A 24327-nucleotide genomic window follows, 5' to 3' on the forward strand; every position below is an offset into this window, starting at 1 on the left:
TTCCCCCCCATTTTGCATGAAGTAAAACTTCTGGGACTACATAAATATAGCTATTCTATGAAATAGCACACTTAGGTGCATATAAATGTCAAAAGACCAAAAGAAACTTACAAGGTGTAAAAATTAAAAAAAATGATGTCTCTATTTCTTAAAGAGTAGAGTTTAAAAACAAACAAACAAAAAATAAAAATAAACATACAAACACAGATACAATGACAACAACAACAACAAATAGTCATGCCATGAACTACAGTAAAAACCTGAAACTGCTGAGCCTGGAGATAAAACACAAACACATCTTTGATTTGGGAAATATTTGTCCTGCTGTTGCACAATCAAGTGAGTAAGGAAGGGAAAGAGTATGTAAGTTTATAGGCTGCCATCACTTATGCAAGACTTTCACCTGAGATTAAGCAGGTTCTAACAGTAAAATTTCAATGGGATTATAGTTCCTATGTCTGCTAGTTACATTCTGAGTGTTTTCTTTGTTTCCACTTTGGATAAGTAGAAAACAAGAAAAATGGCTAAAGATTTCTACTTCTTAACTGTCAGGGCTGAGCTGCTGGCTTCCATTTCCTTCATGAAACAAGAGAATGGGAGGAAGACAGAAAAGTAACTGCTGGTGTGAGGGTTGTTCTGAGATCATGTATTTTCTAGCTGTGGATAAAAAATAATACTCTGTTCAAGAATTAAGAAAAAAAAAGTCTAGCAAACTTGAAAGATGGGGTAAAAGCTTTTCTGATTTGAACCAGCTGTGGCCATTATGAATGGAATTATCCTAACGTGGTTAGTTGAAACATAAAAGAAGGTGCTTCCTAGTTTGTCAGTATTTTATAACCCCAAAGGAGTTCTCACGATACAGAAGTTGTTTTGAAAAAAATCTGTAATCCTAATTAGTTGCAATGGTCTTAAAAATTTGTACTTTGGACAATTTAGCTGACCTAGTTCTCCAGCCTTTGAGGTTAACTTGTCAAGAATATTCATAATTTCTATGAAACATAACATCACAAGTCTGACTTAAGTTATGAAAATGTAAGGATTCAGATTTAACCTTGAAAAACCCTCTCTCTTGCCTGTATCAGATGTCAGGATTCATAACAAGAGTATGATCACGCATCATTTGATATATTGTAGGGTAACTTTTTGAATTACAGACTATAAAAATATGCCTTGTTGATTTGGGCTTTCCTCTTGGTTATTGTTTGAGGGCTAAATTCAATAACAACCAATCTGTATCCCACCCACTGCAAGTAACTTAGTTTAACATTCAAATGATCACATCCATCAGAATCCTCTGTCAGCATGGGAATATTACTATCAATATCTCTTAATGACAAAAATTTCTTTAAAGGCACTTCTGCATAACAAATCAAGCAGTTTGCAATAGCAGAGATTCCTACCAGGGAGCACAAATTAATCTTAAAATTTACTCCACTGTCAGTACATATTTTAAAAGAAATTTCTTTTTTACTTTCATAAATTCCTTGTTTTTCTGTGCCAGACACTTATGAAAATGTCTACACACATTTCCCCTAACAATACAATACTAAAATGCAGTTGTTAAAAATACCTTGGTAATATAAACAGAAATGCTATCCAAACTTGTGTCTTTTTGGACTGGATTTACTATTGATGGTATAAGCTTTGTGCAAATCTGTGGATGAAGCTGTCTGGCCCTTGTCTGGATTTAACCAGCTTCAACAAAAGAGCTGAACACCTTTCTCACTGATTGAGAGCAAAAGCACTGATTGTTGCTAATAGGAGCAGACATAGCCTGCTGATGGCTGTTTTTTAAGCAGCTTCACTTGAATTTTATAAATGAGTTTATTATGATCCTAGCATGTGAATTTTGACTTTTACACTTCAAGGACCAGACTCAAGTAACCTTAATAGTAACAGTAGAACTATTTATTAGAGAGCACCCAGTGACTCTCAACAAAAACCACTAAACAAATATCCAGTTAATAAACAGGCCCTATAGCATAAAATTCAAAAAAGATTAAGTCACACAAATGAAAAATAGAAAGTGTTCTTATTCCATTTTACAAAGGGGGATTTGTAAAAATAAGAAATTAGAAGATTTCCCTACAATGACAAAATATGTCAGTGGCAGAAAAGAAAAATGAATCAAGAATTTCTGAGTCTCCATCTATTGCTCTAAGTATAACCCTCCCAAACTGATTTCAATGCTTTACATCTAAATCAAGATCCAAATAATAGTGGTCTCAAGTACCTTTTTAGCTTTAACCTCTCCTTTCTTTCTATATTTCTAATAAACTTCACAATAGTTTATCTTACCTATACATAGCACATTCAGTATGTTAAATATTATATCAATACAAAATACAATCCAAACCAGTTCTCAACACATTTTGACAGATGAAAAAATACTCGTATATTGATACGAAGACGGCAAAAGAAACACACACCTTCAATTCTTTACACATTCCTCTCTTCTCCAAAAAAGCTGGGCAAAGCATTGTAATTCAGTCTGTATTCCTGATCACCACAAAACATGGTGGAGTTTGGCCCATGTGGATTGGTATGAAGTAAAGGACCAGGCCTTTCTCTTGAAGAATTCCTCCTCAGCTTTTACAGCCAGACATAACACAATGAAATGTGTGCTATGCAAACAAGCCAATTACAGTATAATATGAAAGATATATTCTTGATGTGCTTAAAATAATTTTGTCTTTGTGATGGAGGAAATTGAAAAGCCTATGAGTACATGTGCAGAAATATTTCAGCTGACCTTTTTCCCTTTGTGTTCACAGAGATTTACCAACCTTGTAAATGTGTTTACTCTTATTTTTTCATTTGTATTTATTACCTTTTCAAAGTATAATAAGTCTGTGTAGAAAATAAATAAATAAATAAATAAATAAATCACCTCCTGGAGGATGTGAGCTGGTGCTTAAAGAACCTAAGAAATCACTAAGAAATCTATGATTTTAGCAGTGGCATGACACAGGACTTTGGAAAGAGCATACTGGTGACTGTGCTATTTGCATTTAGAAATATTTTACTGTCTTTGTTATTTGTTTATTTTCTCGAAAATATAAGTACTTTCTAACATATGGGTCAGACCCATAGCTAGAGTGAATTCCCAGAGACAACTGAATGTTCTAGAGTTAGATTGAGGGTTTGAAAATTATTAGTGCCCACAGCTATCTTTCATAGGTAATGAGAAAGAAAGCTTTGCTTTCTAGTAAAGGGAAATATTGTTAGCATTTTGAGCTGTTTACATACAGTCATAGTCCAGTGTGGAGATCATATCATTCAGAGCTATAGGCAATAGATTTAGGAAGTGTGCTGACAGTCTAACAGTGTAACACTTCAGCTGCACTTCTCAGGAAAAAAAAAAAAAAAAAAAAAAAAAAAAAGAGAGAGAGAGAGAGAGAGAGACCCAATTGTATAGTTGTGCTGTAATGGTATGTCTGTGTAAGTGCACATGGCTACAAATTTGCCCTCAGGGATTTGCAAATATGCCTTTTCTGAGTGTCCATCTTTCATTCTTTCCCCATATTTTTTGCATCTGTTGGACATTCTCAACCAGATTTGCCAGAGGAAGGCTTGAAAAGTTTCAAAGTCTTCAGGTTCCTGCTGTTGTAAATAAAACAGATGACTGAGAAGAGAAGACTCTTAGAGGAAGGACTGCTACATAAACACACCCTTGATTAGAAACATAAGTTAGACATGATACAGAAAATAAATGGTCAGAATGCCTAAGCATGGGAAAAACTTCAATTGAAGCTTTACAGAGAGTAGCAAAATGCATGCAAGACTGAGTCTAAAAACATTTAAATTATACTTCTTGCTTTTAGTCTGTGGTGAATGTGGGGATATCACTGAAAGAGTTTTTACTTCAGTCCTTCCTCTGTGAATGATACATAGGTAGCTGTGTCTGAATTAGCTAAGGAAGCAACACGGGTTCACAGAAACATTAGAAGTGTATCTAATCCACATAAGCACATGAAACATTGTTCAAAATGAGACAGAAATCTTAAAATTTCCATCACACTGCTAGTGATTGATGAATGGAATAACTTATAAATAAGAATGTGGTGGGTGTGATATGGCAACAGGAATGCCCAGGAATACTGGAGAAGAAAGTAATGAAGGGTGTAGCAGTAATGTTCATCCAATAATTCAGCACTGTGTCCTGGTTCAGACTGAAGAGGCAGTGAGAAATGCTTCATTTACATTCTGCAGCAGTATTTTGTTTCCAAAGACTATAGCTATTAAATAAAACAGTGTTTTGTCAAACTGCAGCAGACTTTCAAGAATTACAATTAGTTTCTACATAGCAATTCAAAAATATATTCGTTGCTATCCACATTCAAACTAGAATAACATTCAAAATCATACACTCACTGTCAATTCATGGTGTTAGCAAGTAATCTAAGAATCTAAGTATCTAAGTATCTAAGTATCAAGTATCTAAGAATCACATGCTATACTAGGCTTTAACACTCTAGGTTGACATTTTCAATTCTTATTAAATTAGGACACATAATAAGGTAGTAAACCTTTAGCTTCCCCTGGATTGAGTAAGTGTGGAACTATAGACACAGATCTAGGTTGGACTATATCTTGAAAGAGGAAACCATCTGCATTTATTTCATACAGTGGAGAGGTTAAGGGTTGTGTCCCACACAGACATATGGAATGTTATTATATTCTTTACCTTACAGTCAACAAAGAGGGGAGACGTGGGGATTGTCTGATGAACCCTGCAGTTCCCATGGGCCTCATAAATGTCTAATATTAGAAGTCTGTTCCTCCAAATTTGTCATGACCTTTGCCCTTTCCCTGAGAGGACCTTTAAGTTCCCCTACACTTCATGAGTACTGGGCACATGGGAATGGAACTGAATTTGGGTAGAAGTATATGATCTGTGTGATAATCCTACTTAATTATGCCCCTTTGTTAGAGACAAAGGGGCATAATTAACCATTGATTTCTTGCAGCTTTAATTTTCATTCACTGGATTTGAACTTGCAGTTCAATAGCTGCCCTGTTGAGTGTTGTAATAATGAGATGAGTTGTTCCTGAAAAACATTTGGATGCAGATGGACACCATAACTAATGCAAATTCAAAATAGCTAGACCAGGCTCCATGGCATGCAGTATTAACAACTCTACCCAAGCTCAGTGCCCACAAAATATGTGATTTGATCAATCTTTACAAGCTTTTTTTTTTTTTAATACAGTCTGTTCCTCCCTCCCACATTTGGACTTTTTTAAGCCTGTATGTCTTGCTGTATTTTTTTATTTTCAGATAGGATGGGTATAAGTGAATCTTTAATGAAAGTTCTCACATGAGAATCTAGAACTTTAAGAAATAAATCAAGTATCACCTCATATTTGACAAACCTTAAGAATTAGCACCACTCTAGGACTATAAAAAGACTCAATCAAAATAAAACCGAAGTGCAAAATGTGTTAACAAAAAAGGCAAAACTTACCATAAGCTAATTTTACGGTTATTCTCCAATAGTTCAAGATTATGAAACTGTCAATATATATGAAAAGTGATTTTTCACAATAGAAGTATTTGAAAAGATCATTTAATGAGCATCAAATTCCACTAATTTACAGGAGATTTTTTTCCCATGCCCTTTAAAGAAGTTGAAATACTTTATACATTTGATCTGTAATAAAATATTGATTCTTTGTCTTCGAAAACTCCTGATATAGGACAATATTAAAAAGTGTAAGTTAAAAAAAAAAAAAAAAAAAAGAAAAAAGTTTGGATTGGGAAAATATAAACATGTATTACTTCCAAGGGAAGAAGGGAATCTAGTTGGGAAGATTATATATATATATATATAATTATTTATATTTATATATATATAAAGAAAATATGAAATATACACATCATTTAAATCATCTTATTGTCACAAGGGATAAATTACATACGTTCTGTGATCAAAGCATGGTGCAGGACTATCTGCATGTGTATTTAGCATAATTGAGGCTTAACAATGTTCTTTAAAGAAAGAAAGGTCAGCTTTCATTCTGAAATATCATTGGAGAGCTGGGATCATACGTTAATGCTGCTACCTCTGTTAAAGCAAAAAGATTATTATTTACTGTAATCTTTTTTAAATTCTAAACATTTTTACAAGAATGGAGAATAGGAGCTTGGTTAATGATTATTCAAAGAGTTAGAAACTGACTCACTATTAAAAAAATAGGTATTGACAACTTTTTTCATTTATTTTTTCATGCTAGGTGTTCCTATTTTGTTTGTTAATGGATGATAGTGGTCTCACAGTTAGTATTCTTCTATTAAGAAGTGGTACCACTTTTACATTACAAAAAGCTTTTCATTCTAGAGAAATTATATTTTTGATCTGTTTTGTTCTTTTGAACTTATATGTTCAAATTCTTGGAGGTCATACCTTAAATTTTCACATCCATTCTAGTCCTAACTGGTATTTAAATTATCTGGATTTGTTCCCCAAGACTTTTGTACTGGAGTAGTACAGGGTTTATCTACAGGGTTACAATAGCTTCCCATTCAGAACACAGACATGACATTCACGGAACTGATGCTGACTTAAATTAGCTTTGGATAAGTACCAAAAAATAATTAGAAATGTCCTGTTGGAACTGCATATTCTGTTCCCTTGGGAGCTGAGCAGTATGGTGATAAGTGGAAACAAAATAGTTTTTGTTTGTTTGTTTTCAGAATATGAAATCAGTATAACCACATGGAATTCACACCACTGTTTTTCTAGGATTGCTTAGTCATGTAGGCACATTTGTCATTCGTGCCTCCTTACCTCATCCAGAATTTTGGGGAGAGCCTAACCTCAGTCACTACACAGTTTCAAAGCTCCTGCTTCATTGGTACCCAACATCTAGCTTGTACCTCTGTCTCTATGAAAATTCAAGTTCAAACTGAGCAATAGAGGATGTATCCAGAGCTCCCAAGAGATCCCAAGAGAATCCCAGAAAAATTATTCACTTTTTGTCTATGAGTATGACTGTTACTGCTCCTATGACTAACTTTGTTTGATGTAACACTGACAGTGAATCCAGATCTTTATCTTCTATAGTGGTCTAATAACTGGATACCCATCCATAAAAACATCCATTACAGAGGGAGGAAAAACAAGTTTTCAGGTTTGTTCTCTTCAAGGAGATTGAGCCCACAAATCTCAAGACAGCATCCTAGTCATGAGGCATTGTGAGTGAGAGCACTCACTGTTTTTACTGAAGCTGAAACATTGTTCATCTAGGCACATAACATTGTGGGGCAGATACAGAGAAAGAAAGAGGGAGATTTTTATTTTTATGGTTTTTTTTTGCATAAGGGTTAGACCACTTAATGTAGAGACAGACAGAACTAAAATTCAAAGCCCTGAAATTTCTATGTATTTCATACTTGACTAACATTGTCCATGAATACATACATACATACTTACATAAAGAGTAATAGTAATTATCATCAGTAATTACAGTAATTACATAGTAATAGTAATCATCATCAGCTAAACATACTGTTGTTTTTTTTTTTTTCGGAGGATTATTTTTACACTAGGCAAGGCTGGGAACTAATTCCCAACAAAGCTGTACAGACCAGTGCCAGCGTCAGTGCAAATGCAGGGATGGAAACGGCAAAGAATTTGAAGACAGCAAGATAGTCTCTTTAGCAACCACAGTATGTGTTTCCTCTATTTACTGACTTGTACAGGAAAATTATGTAGTTATGATTTTCCTCTGTGCTCTTCCACCATTTATCCCTTTAGGGACTTATTTTGGTGATACGATTTCTGAATTATCTGAATTGCATTCACATATTACCTTTCTGAACTTTAACAGCAACAGCAGCAGTGATTCATTTGCTGTGACACAGTTCTGTGAGGCATACTGTCTCTGAACACTTTTTCTCTAAAAGTGCAGTGTCACATGACTCTAACCTTGTGACTTATTCAATGTATTTTAAAGTGTGGACTACGAATAAGGTATGTACATTATGGCATTATGTGAATCTTGTATTTATTTTTCTATGCCCTGTATAATCCTTTAGCTTCCTGTGTGCTCTAGTGTCCACCTATCAGCATTGCACAAATTAGCATATAAAACAAATACTTGTTTCAATTTTCTTATCTCAAAACATTTTAAAAAAGAACAAAAAACATTATATCTTATAGATTTTATCCTCTGCTCTTTCCAACATTCTTTATTAGATGATGTATTAATAATGATATTTCTATAATTATTCTTGTAAGCACTAACAGCATCTGTGGCGGTACGGCCAATTTTACGTATTATCTTCATGCACAACCATTTTATAACACAAATACATTAGGAACAATTTCAGATTCCATAGGCAACTTTATTTTGGATTTTCTGAATTCTTGACTCTATAATATTAAAATGGCACCCAATTAATCTAGTTTATCTCTTTAAAGTTGTAAACACTATAAACTAGTGAAACGGTTCCCACTCAAACCAGAAAAAATACAGGTACATGACATCATTCTAGAGAACTACAACATATAATGCCTACCTAGGAAAGGTAAGATGAATTAATGGGAATGTCTTACTTTCCACATACTCATCCAGCTTTTGCTTGGCTGAATTTACCCAGATAATCACTGGGGACTGGGGAGGGAAGGTTTGCATGAATAACTCTTTCAAGTGTAACAAACCAGTGAAATGTGAATAGGTGTTTATTAGATCTGGATGGAATTCACTGTACTAGTGAAGAAACATCTTATATGGACTGAATAAAAGTATTTGTACATCTGCAGATGCCATTTCGCACTTGCTGAAGTATTCTGTATTTCTGAAAATGTAGCTCTTGGAGGGAAGGAGGCACCCTGCTACCAACTTGACTTGATATCTCGGGAAGAATGCAGAGATCTTTGCCATTAAAAAGATGATTGGTAAGGATCAAAGGGCACACTAAATCAGGTGATATCATAGTAGGTATCTATCAGAGGCTTCCAGACCAAGAAGGTGAAGTCCACAAAGTCTTTCTGTAACTGGAGGAAGCCTCATGATTGCTGTCCTCTGCACTCAGGGCAACTCTAACCACCAGATGTCTATGTAAAGGGCAAAACTGCTTGGTGCTAGCAATCCAGATTTCTGGAGTGTATTGATGATACTGTTTCTATGCAAGTCAAAGATCCACTGCCTGTGGAGAAACCCACACAGGACCAGCTCAGGAAGGTTGGTACCCCCCAGGAGGGACCCCACACCAAAGCAGAGGAGTGACCGTGAAGGAGCAGTGGAAACAAAGCACCATGGACTGACAGCAGTCCCCACTCCCAGCCCCCCCACGCCACTCAGGGCAAGGAAGAGGTGGAAGAGTTTCTCACCACTCCAGCCCACCAGCAACAGGTAATAAATTTTACTTATCTTCCTATGCTAAGTCTGTTTTGCCCACAACTATAATTGTAGAGTGATCCCCATTTCCTTATCTCAACCCCTGAGGCACACTTTTTCATTTATCAGGGGCTCTCAGTGGGACTAGCTTTCTAAGAAGCCCCAACTTCCCTATTCTGAATTTATAACAGCAATCTCTCCTCCTTCTTCTGCTCCAGATATTCCTACTTAAAGTGGCCGGCCTAGCCACATTTAAAACATATTCTCAAAGCCTGTCCCTGTTTAGGTTACAACACAGGTAGCTTTCCTTGCCTGCCAATCCTTTGTCTCTCTTCCTCTCCTGGAATTTTACACTGCAAAAACACCTTCTATTGCAAAGACACAACTTTGTTTCTCATAATTATGTGTTTTGTTTTCATGTTGAACATTGGATGTATGGAAAAAATAAGTGAAAAATTGCTGTTATTATCCTACTCTGTATCACAGACTTATTCAAGGTAATGGGTCTACTTACCAATGAAAAAGCAGCTTCTGCTATTTTACCAGGTTATTGGGATTTTTAAATGCATTGTTAGTTACAATGAAGTCAGTTTATTTTTATATTTTAGATTTATACTTATGAACTAAAATTCAAATTTTTGATCCCAGTTTTCTGAAGTAATCTGTAAATTGCAAAATGATTACTGAAAAACAAAACAAAACAAAACAATTGTTATTAATTTATTGGTTATTATTTAAAATCCTCCCCAGATTTTGTTCTCAGACTGAATTGCATCAGTAATACATTTAAAAATTCTTGACACATCACAGACTTCAAGATAACAGATAGCTGCCATTCTTAAGCTGATAAACTGAAGATTGGCATGACAGATTGAGAGACTTCATCACTCTGTTTTTTAGATTTTTACTGGTGGCCAAAAAAGAGATACAAGTTTGAAATTCAAACGCAGTTCCAAGCACATTCTTCATCTCTGAACTGACACTTTTATTTTAAGTTCTCTAAATAAGAAATTCAGACTGTGGCAGACACTTGGCATGGAAATTTTTTAGAGTAACTTAATAAAACTTACCAAATTCATAAGCATCAGAAAATGGATTGCTAAATGGCCAACAATAATTAACCATGCTATTACCTACACTTGTAATATGCCTGCATCAGTTTTCCTCAGGATATTCCAGGTCACCTAACTGCTCAGATGATAAAAAGTGTTTTAGGGTTTCAAGCTTACTCTGCCTAAGCCACAGAAGCCATTTGATTAAAGGAATGGTATTCAGCAAGAAGGAACAATTTCTACTACAACACTTCCTGGAAAAGAACTTAGCGATATGGTTTAGTGGAGGACTTGTTAGTGTTAGGTCAGAGGTTGGACTCGATGATCTTGAGGTCTCTTCCAACCTAGACAATTCTGTGATTCTGTGATTCTGTAACTAGTCAGGGTCAAATATATATGACTCAGTGAAATTCCCAGAAATTAAATTGTACAAGAGCCCACAACAAAATAAAGACAGATTAGAAGAAAAAGTAAAGTTCTAAAGGAACATCAGCAAGATTTATTAAGTATGTTTCTTGACTGAATTCTTCTGTTTCAAGGTGCACTATACTATATAGTACTATTTATAATACTCTCAATGATATTCTGGAGACTCAGAAAACTAATATTCAGTTTTTCAGGAAGTTTTAACCACCACCTTGTACATGGCATGCTGCCACAGACTTTCATAACATACCGTTATATCTATAACTATGAACAATAAGCAAACACATTATAGCCCAAATGTTAATATACTATTGATTACAATACATACAGTCCAATGGACATTTTAGTGGAAGTAATTTTGTTGATGTCACAGGCATGAATGAGATCTTCTTGCACCATAGCAATGCCCAGATATTCATCATTCATCTGATTCATCTGGCCAAATATTATTCTTTCTGATGTTTCTTAACAGCTGCATGGTTAGCTTGATCACAAATATCTAAAAAAGGAGAAATGATGAATTAAAAATAACAAAGAAAGTGTTGATGCTTGCTCATGACTGAGTCAATCTGACTGTTGACCTGGCTCCTATGAATGACAACGCAGAGGGATATAAAGGGGAATGATCAGCACATGTGCCTGAAGACACAAGCTGGATTCTCTGCCTAGGAACAGACTTGCTATGTGACCTTGAGAAAATCACTTAGGCCCACATTACAGAACTATCTTGGAATCTATTCAAGTGGCACATAATTTAGTTAAATGTTTCGGTGCCCTATGAATCTTATCATTACCCTCTTGAATTGGCATAACAGTTCTTTTCAACCTGACAAGGAAGTGTTTTAGATTGAACTGTACATTGAAGATCATGAGATACTCATACTGTGCTAATGAGGATTATGTGATTGTGTGTAACAAATATTTTCATCACTGATCTGGTCCATTCTATAGAATGCTTTTACTATATTCGTCTGTAGATAGTAGAGTACTCTGGGTACTACATATGGAAGAGGTAAAATAGCTATACATACATTTTTAATTCTCTGAGTAAAAATTAACTAATCTCATTTTCAACCCCATGATTTTAGATGCTATCAAAACATCCTTCTACCTGCTTGATGGCATTGAGCCTTCAGGCTGTCTGTGAAGAAATTTTTGTTACCATTATTCCTTTTTACCCAATAAAATTTTCTTATAGATATGTGGGGAGAGAGGTTTAATGATTTTGTACTCTTTGTTTTAGCACATTCATGGGCTAGGCTCTGTCTAAATACAGGAAAAAAAAAAAAAAAAAAAAAAAAAAAAAAGGTCTTCCATTCCACAGAAGTTTTATTCTCTTAACCGTTTCCTGTCCTGTCTTTGCAAAGCAGTTTGTTTTCACAAGTCAGGTTGAACATTTCATTCAACACACTTTGGACACCTCCATCCGTGATGGTGCTTGAATGTGAGAGTTGGGAGGAGTGGGGTGTCAATAAACAGTGCAAGATCTTATTTCTAATTAAAATTGATGCTTTAAAAAAAATTCATTTTTATTTTTTTATTTTTTTGCTTAAAAATAATCTTACCTGTGTAATTAGCAGGCTGATGTTAATTCCAGTTAAGATCAAAACATTATTTTCAAACCATGTATCTAAATATTTTTCACATCCCTAAGCAAGAACAGATTTCAAGAAAAATCACTTTGACTTTTGAATTCCCATTGCATATTTATAAGAACATGCTATTAGAATACATGGCATAAAACTTTCTGCAGGTTGAGTTCTGATATTTACTTGCCAGAAATCAAATACAATAGTAATGTATACTGCAGAGACAGCTATAAAGTTTTTTAAATGATCTAAACTAAGCAGGTTGTTCTGAAGTAAATCTGATAATTTTGAATGGAAATGTACCAGAGCTTGTGACTTAATAAAAAGGGATTTTTTTTTTTAAAATTTTTAATTTTTTATATAGATAAGAGATTACTTTAAAAGTAGAGGAAGTAGATGAAAGAATATGTTCAAGTTTTCAGGAACCTTTTGCATCCTGATGCAAATTTTGCAGATTACAGTCTATGCTTATTATGGTGTTTATTTTAAGAACTTATAAATTATTACATAGCATAAAATAGATATAAATATAATAAAACTTTCTTATAAATATATAATAATAATTATTAACAATAATATTATTATATATTATAATAATATTAGTTATATTATTATTATTATTATTATTATTATTATTATTATTATTATTATTATTATTATTATTATTGTTCCTGTAACCTATACCTTGAAATGATCTTCTAAAGACAAGGAACAGTCAAAATTACAAAATTACAAACTGATGAGTGAAGGAAGAGAAGAGATGTCATTTGGCAACATGCTTTCTATTAATTACAGTCCTGAACTGCCCATTGAATTCGTGTTTCCATCGGACAGTCCTATTAATACTGGAGAGCTTTTACAAGAGTATGCTTCTTGCTCCACATTTCTCTTATCAGGTGATAATATCTGACCTATGCAAATTGGTCCCTTTGTATTAGGACATGTAAATGCCAACATGAACTGGTCCTGGGCAACACATCACATATTTGAATGTCTAGCTCATTTCTCTTACTGTATACTGAAGATGCTTTGGAAACAAATAATGCAAACAGGTGAAGTAATTGTAATTCTATAAATAATGAATAATAATTACAAGTGGAAAAGGCACTATATACTTTTTATATATTGTCACTTTCCATTATCATTATTGATTTGTACAGCACTGATTTTTGAATGCCAGGATGCTTACTACTTCATAAATATCCCTGATACTGATTCTCTGATATTCACTTCTCTTTTCTTAAAGTATCCTTAATATAAAATTGCCTACATGACTGATACCTAATGAGTCAAAAAAAAAAAAAAAGGTTTCAGTGATAAGTGACAAACTAATGAACATTACTAATATTTTCATATTTGGAAAAAGTGTTTTCAGTATTTTTTCCAAAATCCATCTGGTAGCAAAACTTATATTCTTCAAGACAAGTTTTGTTTGTTTGTTTGTTTTTGTTTTGTTTTTGTTGCTTTATTTCTTACCGTACTGTAAGTTGAATTCCTTGGAACATCACAAAACCATTCCTTCAGACTAGATTTGGTGCATGAACATGGGATCTGAGTACTACTTTCCTTGTTTTTATTCTTTTCCCACTGTGTGACATCATATCTTCCACAGCATTCCATCTAGAATATAAATCCTATAATTTGTAATTCCAGTACCTATAAAGTTCTTGCGTTCCTTCACACAGAGGAACTTTCACCCCAACCAGTGCCATATTTGATTTAGTTGATTAAATTAGATAGATATTTTCCATCTATTTTAAGTAGAGAGAGGCTTCTGCAGAGGATAATTTAACCTTGTGTACATATAGTTTGCAAAGACATACACTGGAAGGTTAAGAAGGGTAGGTTCTTAAAATACAGCTTTGAAAAGAACATTCTTTTAGATACTAAAATGATTCTAGTATACATGTAAATAGAAAAAAAAAAAAAAGAAAGAAACATTAAATTTTATCTATTACCCTTAACTTTTGCAAACACTGCAGTTTACAATGTTCACAGGTATTTTCAGTGCAGAAACTGTGTAAGCAATTAAGTAAAGTAAGGGCAAGCTCACTGGTAAGTACAGCAAAAGAAGAAAGAATACTATGTTATTGGAAAAATATAATGAATGATGTTCCACAATGAATTCAATAAATACAGACATATTTTATAAAACACATTAAAAAATAATATATATATATATATATATATATATATATATAAAACAACACTGTTTTACTCTGACCTAGGAACCTAAATAAGGATTGGAATTTGAAATGCTTTTCATTATTCCTTTCTCACTTCTACGGTCATTTTAAAAAATGAAAGGATTTGCAAAAATCATTCGTTCTTAGCAAGAGGAGATCTTTAGAAAGTCTCCCTATTCAAATCTGTATTTTTGTAGGAATTTATCTCGTGTGCAAACACAGCTCAGATATTAAACACTAAACATATACTGTGTGCTGTTCAAAAGTGTCAGCTAACATTTCCCAAGAATATGACACAATATCAGCAAAACTAAACCACAGCAGATCAAAGCATAAAATAGTTTGGAGAACAGAATTCTTGCCATGTAGGAAATTCCAGCAACTTTTCATTCTGAATCAGAATGAAATTTCAGAAATGTCTGTGTTGCTTGTTTGTTTGTTTGTTTTGTTGTTGTTTGTGCTTTTGTTTGTTTTGTTTTTTAATGAAAAGTCTGTCATACATACAATATCCCAAGTTGGAAGGGACCCACAAGGGTCATTGAGTCCAACTCAACTCACATTCATTCTGCAACCATGAGAGGAATGACAGTGTAATTTTCAGCACAGAAGACTGCTAAACAAAAATATCTCCTTGTAGTGTTTTGAAGAATCAGTCCAGAATATTCTACTTTTAAATTTTGAAAAAATAAATAAATATAAAATAGATAACTTAGCTAGAACTGTCATTTTTATATAAAAGTTTCAGTTTAAAAAATCACCCTAAAATTTTAGTTTTAAAAATCACCAGCTTAACCAGTACTTCATATTTTACGAAGAATAAGTTAAAACTAGTTCTCTAATAATACTCTTATGCTTTTTTTTTTTTTTCCTCATGGTGGAAATAAATAACACATGACCTGGGGAAGGCAGTATTTCATTCAAAAGCATGATTAAAGTTCATCTTCATCTTGGCTGATTTGTTATCATTTTATTTGTCTTAGACATCAACACTGAAATATCTACAGGACTCTGAGAACTGCCAAAACATAAACAAGCCCACCAAGTACCTCCTAGGTTATGAAGCTTTGCTGAAATCTGTGAGCCCATAACAGCTCATTGAAGCTGAGCTCAAGTATGAGCCAGAATATAACCCAACTGTACCACTGACATAATGAGGTGACCATTAATCACTACAGAAATCCTGAATCCAATGAGAAAAGACTTGGTTTTCAAAGAACAGATTTTAAATGTACATTACAAATGAATTCATAATCTTGAGTCTAGGCGTACATGCTTTGTGAGTTATCTGGAATCATAAATTATATTCAACATTTGTCAAGAACCATGTAACTCATCTCTGCAGGAAGTCATATTAAGGAACTCACAGCTGACCTATAAAAATGTATTAAACCATGCTAAATTGTAAAGCCGTAGTGTTTGTAACTAGAAGCTCACGGTTCAGAATTAATTTGAAGACAGGTCAAAAACTTTGTTAACAATTTCTAAAATAATTGATCCCATAAAAATGCTTAAAAGGACTTCTTCTGAAAAAGGAACCAAATTACATGCTGCCAGGCCACAGAAATGATTAACAGTTAAATGTGTGTGCTGAAAGTATTGATTTGCAAGTTAATTTGAGGCTTTAAGCATTATTTCTAAAAGGCTCACTGAAAGGCAGAATCTATCTATTCAGATACCCTCGCAGTAGGAGCTCTGCTTTGACCTCGTAACACTGCTACTTGCCGATGGTTCAGGTCAGCCTTCAGATATAAACAGACCAAGTGTTTTATGTTATCACACGCTGCTGAAGATGTTAGGAAACTCATACATTTCTTCAGCTGCTGTAAAGTTCAGTGATTAGAACTGCTTCTGCTTCTATATACACGGACAGCCTGACATATGGCTAATATCATCCATGCCACTGTAACAGCAAGGAACCTGCACCCTCTCCCAACCACCACCACATATTACCAGCAGATCCTGAAAAAGGAATCCTTTATTAAAGGTGTGTATTTATTATATTTGTTAAGTCAATTCTGATTGGTGATATTTTATCTGTGATTTTTTTTTTCTCCTTACATTGTGCTGCACAGCATTCAGAATGTTCCACTCGAGTTCCTTCTCAGCCAGACTCTTATTTCCATATTCAGAAATAACTTCATCAATTCTCTTGTTCCATTGATGATGGACCTGTTCATAAATATTTATAGCATTTGTTACATGCATATTGATGACTGTGGATGGATAATCCTTGATCTTTTCCTGATATTCAGATTTCTTCATGGTCAATTGCAAGCAGTATCATTTCTACCAATTTGCTAAATATGATCTAAGACATGTCATAGCCATTGGACTAATAGTATAGTTGAAAGCAGAAGGGGAAGAAAAATGACCCAAAAGGGGAAGAAAAGTGACCCAAAGCACATACACAGTGCAGGCAGACAGAAGGCGACTAGCCCAAATGGAATCAGAAAAGCCAGGGAACATAGTTTACATGCACATTAGCTGTACTGAAATAGTAAATATTGTCTATCACATTTGTTAATAAGCACAGTTCCACATAATAATAAGCAGGGGAAAAAAATGGATTCGATACCTAATGTGATGCAAACTTGTATAAGCACAAGTTTTGTGCTTATTTGGCCTGGATATGTATTGCTTTGAGGTAGAGGAGTTAGCAGCTCATGTTGGCCCTAGATCAAGAATCTTTGTAGAGACTGTTAAAGTATACCTTCAACAGTCATTGAAGTAGATAAGCTGATCATAAAGAGTGTGATTATACAGAGTGTAGCAGGGAATAGATGCATGTGAGAACTCCTAGACCATTGAAAGGTTTGATTACAAAATTAAGTAACAACAACAAAAGGCTTCTCCAATTCATTCCAGTTGCTACAGCCATTTAACAGCAAAGTTTTAAAGCTGGCATAGTGAATGATGATGTTTCTATCATTTATTATACTTCAGCAGCACTTTAATTATGGTTGAGATCTACTGGCATTACAGTTGATGTAAAATAAATTTAACTGCAATCTTTCAACCAATTTTCCTAGCACAACTGACTCCAGACTGCATCATTCCTGACAGTTCAAATCTTTCAATATATAAAAATACAATATAAAACTGGGCGGACTCCATCATTATAAGTTAACATTTAACGAAGAAATCTTGATTATACATATTCACTTTGATGGAGAAAAGCTATTTGTGCTGAACAGCAGTGGGATTTAGAGAACCTTATAAAGTTTATGAGACCAGTGTCATGGGGTTTTTCTCAAACCACAGATTTTTGAATTGCAGAAGAGGGAAAAGGCCTCCTGTACCTTACAAATTTGGTACAGATTCCATTCATTACTGTGAGGAGTGCCTAAACTACTGGTATTGCTATTTATTGAAAAATGAATGACTGAACAAAGTTTTAAGGAAGTACAGTTACTAGTGATAGAATCTATGTTTGTATTTATTATCGCTTTCTCTTGTTAAAAGCAAAGGTAAATATTCAATGTAATAGATCTCTATTTGGATATCAAAAAGACTCAAACAATAAAAATCATAGTATTCATAGTTCATTAGTATACTTTAAATGTCATGATACCAATAACTTCTACTATCAATTGCAAAATGGACTATTATTATGATAGTTGATATATTATCATATCATAATTATAATATATTATATTATATTTGATATAAGATAATATTATTATATGATAATATTATTATATAGACTATCATCCGCTAGCAGACATGGATTGGCATCTGATACTTTCTCCTAAGTCTGCTAATGTCCAGGAAAGAGGGACTTTTTTGGTCATTCCTCAAAATCATAGAAAAATTATAAAAAATACATGATAAAAATGATAAAAAATAAAAATCTATCCCTGTATCCCTGCCACTGATGATTCTACATTCCTTAACAGGAAGAGTATGTTTTGTGGAAAATCAGAAAAGGAAGAATTGGAAATGTTATTTCCATGTATTCCCTTGTACAACTATTCAACCAGGCTGAATTTCTCAAATTGTTTTCCAAGTCCTCTGCTATGCCTGGTGGACATGTAGAATGTTCAAGTTCAAACTAAAAGTGATATAGAATGCAGTGCAAACTATTTATTTATTTATTTTTTAATCAACTGCAAGAAAGTATTTTGAAATTAACTGCAGTCCCATGTAGCAATTTATTTACATACCACTTCTTTCTTCAGAAATACCAGCACTGGCATTGTGATCTGGGTGACAAATACCAGGACTTGAAAACACATATACTAAAAAATAAAAATAGAAATAAATTATGGATTATGGATAAATGTAATATTGAATAAGTAAGCAGTGCATAAAGTATTCCAGAAGCTCCTTCATGACTATTACACAGTTTTACACAGTTTTTCCAACAAAAGTAAAATATTTCTTTTCCTGAAAGCCCTCAGAAAATGACATCATAGTTACTGCATTTTTGACTAAGAGTCAGGCTTCAAGTAAAGCACAACTCAGTGTTTTGGGGTTGATGACAAAGCCACAACTTCCATGGAAGTGAAGAACAAAAGATATTGGTAAGCAGCAAGCAGCTTTGCTCCAGTGAAGAAAACACTTCTTTCATTATTTCCTTTTTGAATTATCTTGGTGAGACCTAAAAGTTCGTATTTAGGCAAGAACTCCTTTAAACTAGAGGGTGCAAAACAAAACAAAAATTTCATAGATTTTATTTGTTTTCAATGAGACCAAATTCTCCTTCACATTGTTTAATTTTCAAACTTCATGGAAGTTAGAAATTAGACATTTCTGTCTCTATCATCATCTAATAGATTGTGAGGCAAACAGTAAATGTCTAGGGTAAAATAGCCAAAAGGATCGAGATTCCTGGGTTCCTCTCACTGCTGTACCCATTGATACTTGTAGTGCTTAGCACATGACTTAATATAAAAGTTCTCTGAGTTCTCTGCTTCAGCATAGTCTAAAAGAGATTGTTCAAAAATTGGGACAATAAACAAAAGAGAAGGGAAAAATGTAATCAAAGTGATCATCAGAATGCATAGCTAAAATATAATTTTGCAGTAATGAAAATGCCTTTCCTTTAGAAAGCATGAATAATATAGAAATATGAAGTATACCTGCAGGTCTACAGAGGTAACAGCTGTTCCTGTTTTGTTTAAATTCTGCTTTTTAATCATACTGTCCTTTTTGATATTACAGCCACACTGCAGACACTTGTGCCTTCAACCTGCAATATTTTGGGGTAAGCTTTTCTTTACTTCTTCAGCACATCCCAGCATGTGAGCGTATACTGAGAGATAGTTACTCTCAGTAAGTTCAATGCCAATTTAATTTTAAAGCTCGTAGTTTAATAAACACAGAAATCTTTGCTTCAACAAAATGCAATTGTTTTTCTCACTGAAAACATTCATGCAGTGATATCAGATTTGTTCTGATTTGTTTGGAGCCAGGATTTTATAAAAGAATATCTAACAGTCGATTATAGAAACACTGGAAAACATCAGTACAGGATCACACAGGTTTCACTCACATTTTACTAGAAAGCTGGAGTCTGGTTTTCACTTACTGTAGCTAGTAGACATTTGGTTTCTTGAACGCTTCCAATGAATCCCATGGCTGATGTAAAAGCAATAAGAGATCCAACTCCAAGTAACATAAAAGAAATACATGACACTGGTTGGTTCTCACCTGAAGAAACTTTAACACAGGGCATTCACATTGTCAATTCAATTTATTCAATACTTCTACTTAAAAAACTTACTCCAGAAAAAAACAATAAACCTTTGCAGTTCCATTAATGAAAAGATGGAACTACCCATAATGAGAACAGAGAACAATTAAAAGTTATAGATGTTTTAGTTTTAGTTACAGTTTTTGTTCACTAAAAATTATTATGACATACAAATCCTGTGTGGACACAGAATTCTCATTTAATCGACTCCATTCCATTGCTATCCTCCTTCTTTGTGACTGGCCACTTTCCCCTTTCCATTTTACTTGGTTTTGCTGTAAAATTTTTTTTTACTGATATTTTTACTGATATAGAAAGTAGCAGGTGTTCTCATTGCTCCCATCTCCAATGCTTCATCTCACAGTTTCCTCATTGGAAGGGTGCACTGGTGCTCCTTGGCATAATCAAGAAAGACAGCTCCTTAAGAGGACAGCTATTGTTATGTGGCTCAAAACTTACTTCTCTGTGAAATAATTTGATAGATGCTCTGAGAAAATGGAGAGCACAAGTGCCAACTGGTGTTTATTCCAGCCAAATACCCACTTAAATAATATTGCCAAATGCTGGCCTAATGCATTCTGAAATTATATAAAGAAAAGATCAATAGAGCTGATTTATATTTCAGTGATTCTTCTACAAGCCATACAGCAAGTGAGATAAATTGTATAAATTGTACTCATATATAAATTATAGATGTACAAAAACATGCTATATTTTCTCTTATTTTAATAATCATTATGGAATTTGATTTCCACATTATTTGATTTTTTTTTTATGGAATTTGATTTTTCCACATTATTGTGGAAAATATACACAACAGAATAAATAAACTATACATTTCAATTCAACACTGCCACCTTGTGAAAAAAAAAAAAAAGTCACTATGTTGATGCATCTTATACTTATTTGGAAAACAAAAACAAGAACAACAACAACAACAAAAAAAAAAACAAACACAACTATTTATACTCACACAACACACTGAATAAATTGTTTCTGTCAAATAAAAGCCACAAGCCAAATGTCAAAAGCATAATACCCAGAGCCTGGAAAAAAAAAAAAAAAAAAAAAAAAAGGATTAATTTTTTAAATTCAAACCATTTTTAAATAATTAATTTGAAGTTGGTAAATAAGAAAAAAAACGTTTTTTTTTACCAAGAAAATTCCATTGAAGACATTTAAGTAATATTTCCATGCCAATACTTTATTTCTTGTTTTCATTTTTCTGTTTTCTGTTTTGAATTGTAGCTGAAAATATAATCATATATTCAGTCAATATGAAACATATAACTAAGCCTATCAATTACTAAGGGATTTATTTCCTTCAGATACTGCTTTAGAAATTTAAACAGTCACCTGATACATTGAACAAAAAATGGAAGGATCAGCGAAAGCATCAACATGGTATCTGGTCTCAATTGCCTCTAATGTTATATTGTGCACTTTAAAAACACTTTTTTTTATTAACTGTTGAAAACATTTGGAGGCAACATGTATATAGAAAGATTTATATTGAAGAGCAAGCAAGAATTACAAAGGCTGTCATACACTTGTCCCAGAACTGCTGAATACACTATTAACTATTATATAGTTAACTATTTATTAATGATACTAAGGAAAAGTAAGATGGTGAAGCAGTAAAAATACAAGCTCCCTTCATCTACACATCTTGATTCAAAGTTTGTTGAAAACAGCAGATAAAGACTAATGATTTCAATAAGATCCAGCGCACAATTCTAGCACAGGTCTCTAGCACATGAGACCTGTAAAACGATGTAACTAGCTCTTGTGTCCTAACTCCTTAGTATGATTTTCACTTTAGAAGTGAATCTCTCAGTCATCCCCACTTCTAATCATGTGGAATGTAATGGGATGTCAAAAAGTTGAAAATTTCTTTCAAAGGAAATCAAGAGATGCACTCTGTCACCAGTCAGATATGGGCACTCAGTGGAAGGACCAGCCTAGACCGTGACCATAGCAATCCACCTTTAAATACATATAAAATGTACATTAGGACCCATGTACCACCTCAATCACTCTACTGATCAGTTTAGTATGCTGCTGCACTTGCAAACATAAACAAAACCTTAGGGAAACCACATAAGCATTGATGTTTTGAGCATACTCCAGGATAGTTGAGCAGGAAAGACCCTCAGCACTGTAAAGTCCCTGATGAAAGACTTCTATTTCTAAATATCATCATTATTATTATCATTATTGGATAACATATGTTAGTGTTAGGTCAGAGGTTGGACTCGATGATCTTGAGGTCTCTTCCAACCTAGACAATTTTGTGATTCTGTGATTATGGGTCTATCAAGATTCTTGCACTGAGAGTGAAACTCATACATTTGCCCCCCACCAGTTCCTTTTCACCTGTCTTGTATCTTCTGTAAACATATTCCAGCATTCTGGTCTGTCTGGCTTGGTGACAGAAGCTGAAAAGAGTCCAAGAGCAGTGTTAAGAGATGGCTTCTGCAATGGCAGCCCACTGGGACTGTCCTGCTCCTCTCACTTGTATGGTAGGCAGGCACACAAACATGCACAGACTTGTGTGCATGTGCAGCATGTGCATCCTCTTCAGGAAGTATTTTCTAATCCAAAGGGATGTGTTTAAAATGAATTCTGCAAGGTTCTTGTCTTTTGTCTGAATTACTACAGATTGATTACTGTTTGATTGTAAAATCAAAGAAAATGATACAGATGAAGCTTTGATGGTCAAAAACTATCTTGCATTATTACGAATATTATGTACAAAACGTTATATACATATCAAATCTGTTGACTAGAACAAAAGATTCAGCAAACACCATCTTTTCTTTTCTTGGTAAGATTCTCATTGCCTGCATTATAAAAATTTAGTTGCTGAATCACAAAACAAAGAAATCTAAAAGATTCTCAAACCAACTTCACATTGGGCTTGGGTCTATAATACACCATGTAAACTTACAAACAATATTAGACAAATTAGGTAAATGTTTTTTGCATTTTTCCTGGAGAAGATCCACTGCTTTTAATTAAATTAAATTTCCTAAGAATTTTCAAAGCTGGAAGTATTGAAACATTGTCATGGTGCACTGTTCTAATGAATAAAAAGAAAAAAGGTTACAAATTGAATGTGAAAACAGGTATCTGAAATTGTTCTCTTGTAATAATTATGTGGTTGCAATTCTTTATTTTGAGATACCTTAACAGTAATTCAATTTCTCTTAAATCATTTATCTGGAAAATATAAACATTATCTTTAAAAAATGATATACGCTTTAATTTCAATGGCTACAAGAAAATCTTTACCACCTCTGAATATTTCTGTCTTACCTTTGGGAGCACAATTTCATAATGATATGTTTCTTCCTTATTTATGCGCATTGTAACGACATATTTACCCTATGGATGTTTTCTTCTGTTTATCATCCATTATTTCCTGGTTGCAGAAGGCAGGCCTACAGAAACTTCTTTTTTTGTTGGTAAAGTTGTTGGCCAAATGCAGGAAACAATGTACTGTGGTTCAGTCACCATGATCACAACAGAACTCACATTACAAAACAAGTATCAAGTGTGCATTCAACTTACTGCATGAAAATTCTTTTTAACATGACTATCCTGAGAAGTTTACTGGTTTACATGATTCTGCAAAGAATCAGACCAAATGGACGAGTTTTCATAGCTTTAAGATTTGAATATCACAGTGATCCGTAACACTGGTAAGAAAAAGTTTGATGCCCTTGAATCCAGTATCTTGAGTTTAACTGACATAGGTCTTTCAGAAAGGTACTCAGTCTATTTTAAAGATACTGGGAGCTGGAAGAAAAACCTTCTACCCTTGATGGCTAGTGTGAATTGTAGATCCTTCAAAGTATCCACAAAAGCGCACAATTTTCTATGCAAAATCTGTCTGTGTTTTAACTTTCAGCTCTCGATTTCCTGTTATACATGTCTCTGCTCCTTGGCATTCCTAACCAGGCATTAGGAACAAACTGTAAATACTTCCCTGTAAATACCACTCTGAACACTAGAACTATATTGTCTGTACT

General features: G+C 33.8%; 1 protein-coding gene across 1 annotated transcript; it reads right to left on the reverse strand.

Annotated features, from left to right (window-relative positions):
* Nucleotides 1-11241: 11241 nt before the first annotated feature.
* Nucleotides 11242-22693, reverse strand: TSPAN19 (tetraspanin 19; the record flags this gene model as incomplete). Its single annotated transcript, XM_084305839.1, has 9 exons — nucleotides 11242-11322; nucleotides 12389-12472; nucleotides 13889-14032; nucleotides 16657-16767; nucleotides 18762-18836; nucleotides 20129-20259; nucleotides 21267-21339; nucleotides 21449-21541; nucleotides 22670-22693. 9 exons carry the CDS (start codon nucleotides 22691-22693, stop codon nucleotides 11242-11244), a joined length of 816 nt encoding a protein of 271 aa, XP_084161965.1.
* Nucleotides 22694-24327: the final 1634 nt, after the last annotated feature.

This window comes from Netta rufina, assembly GCF_964035555.1.
Source record: "Netta rufina genome assembly, chromosome: 1".
NCBI lineage: Eukaryota > Metazoa > Chordata > Aves > Anseriformes > Anatidae > Netta > Netta rufina.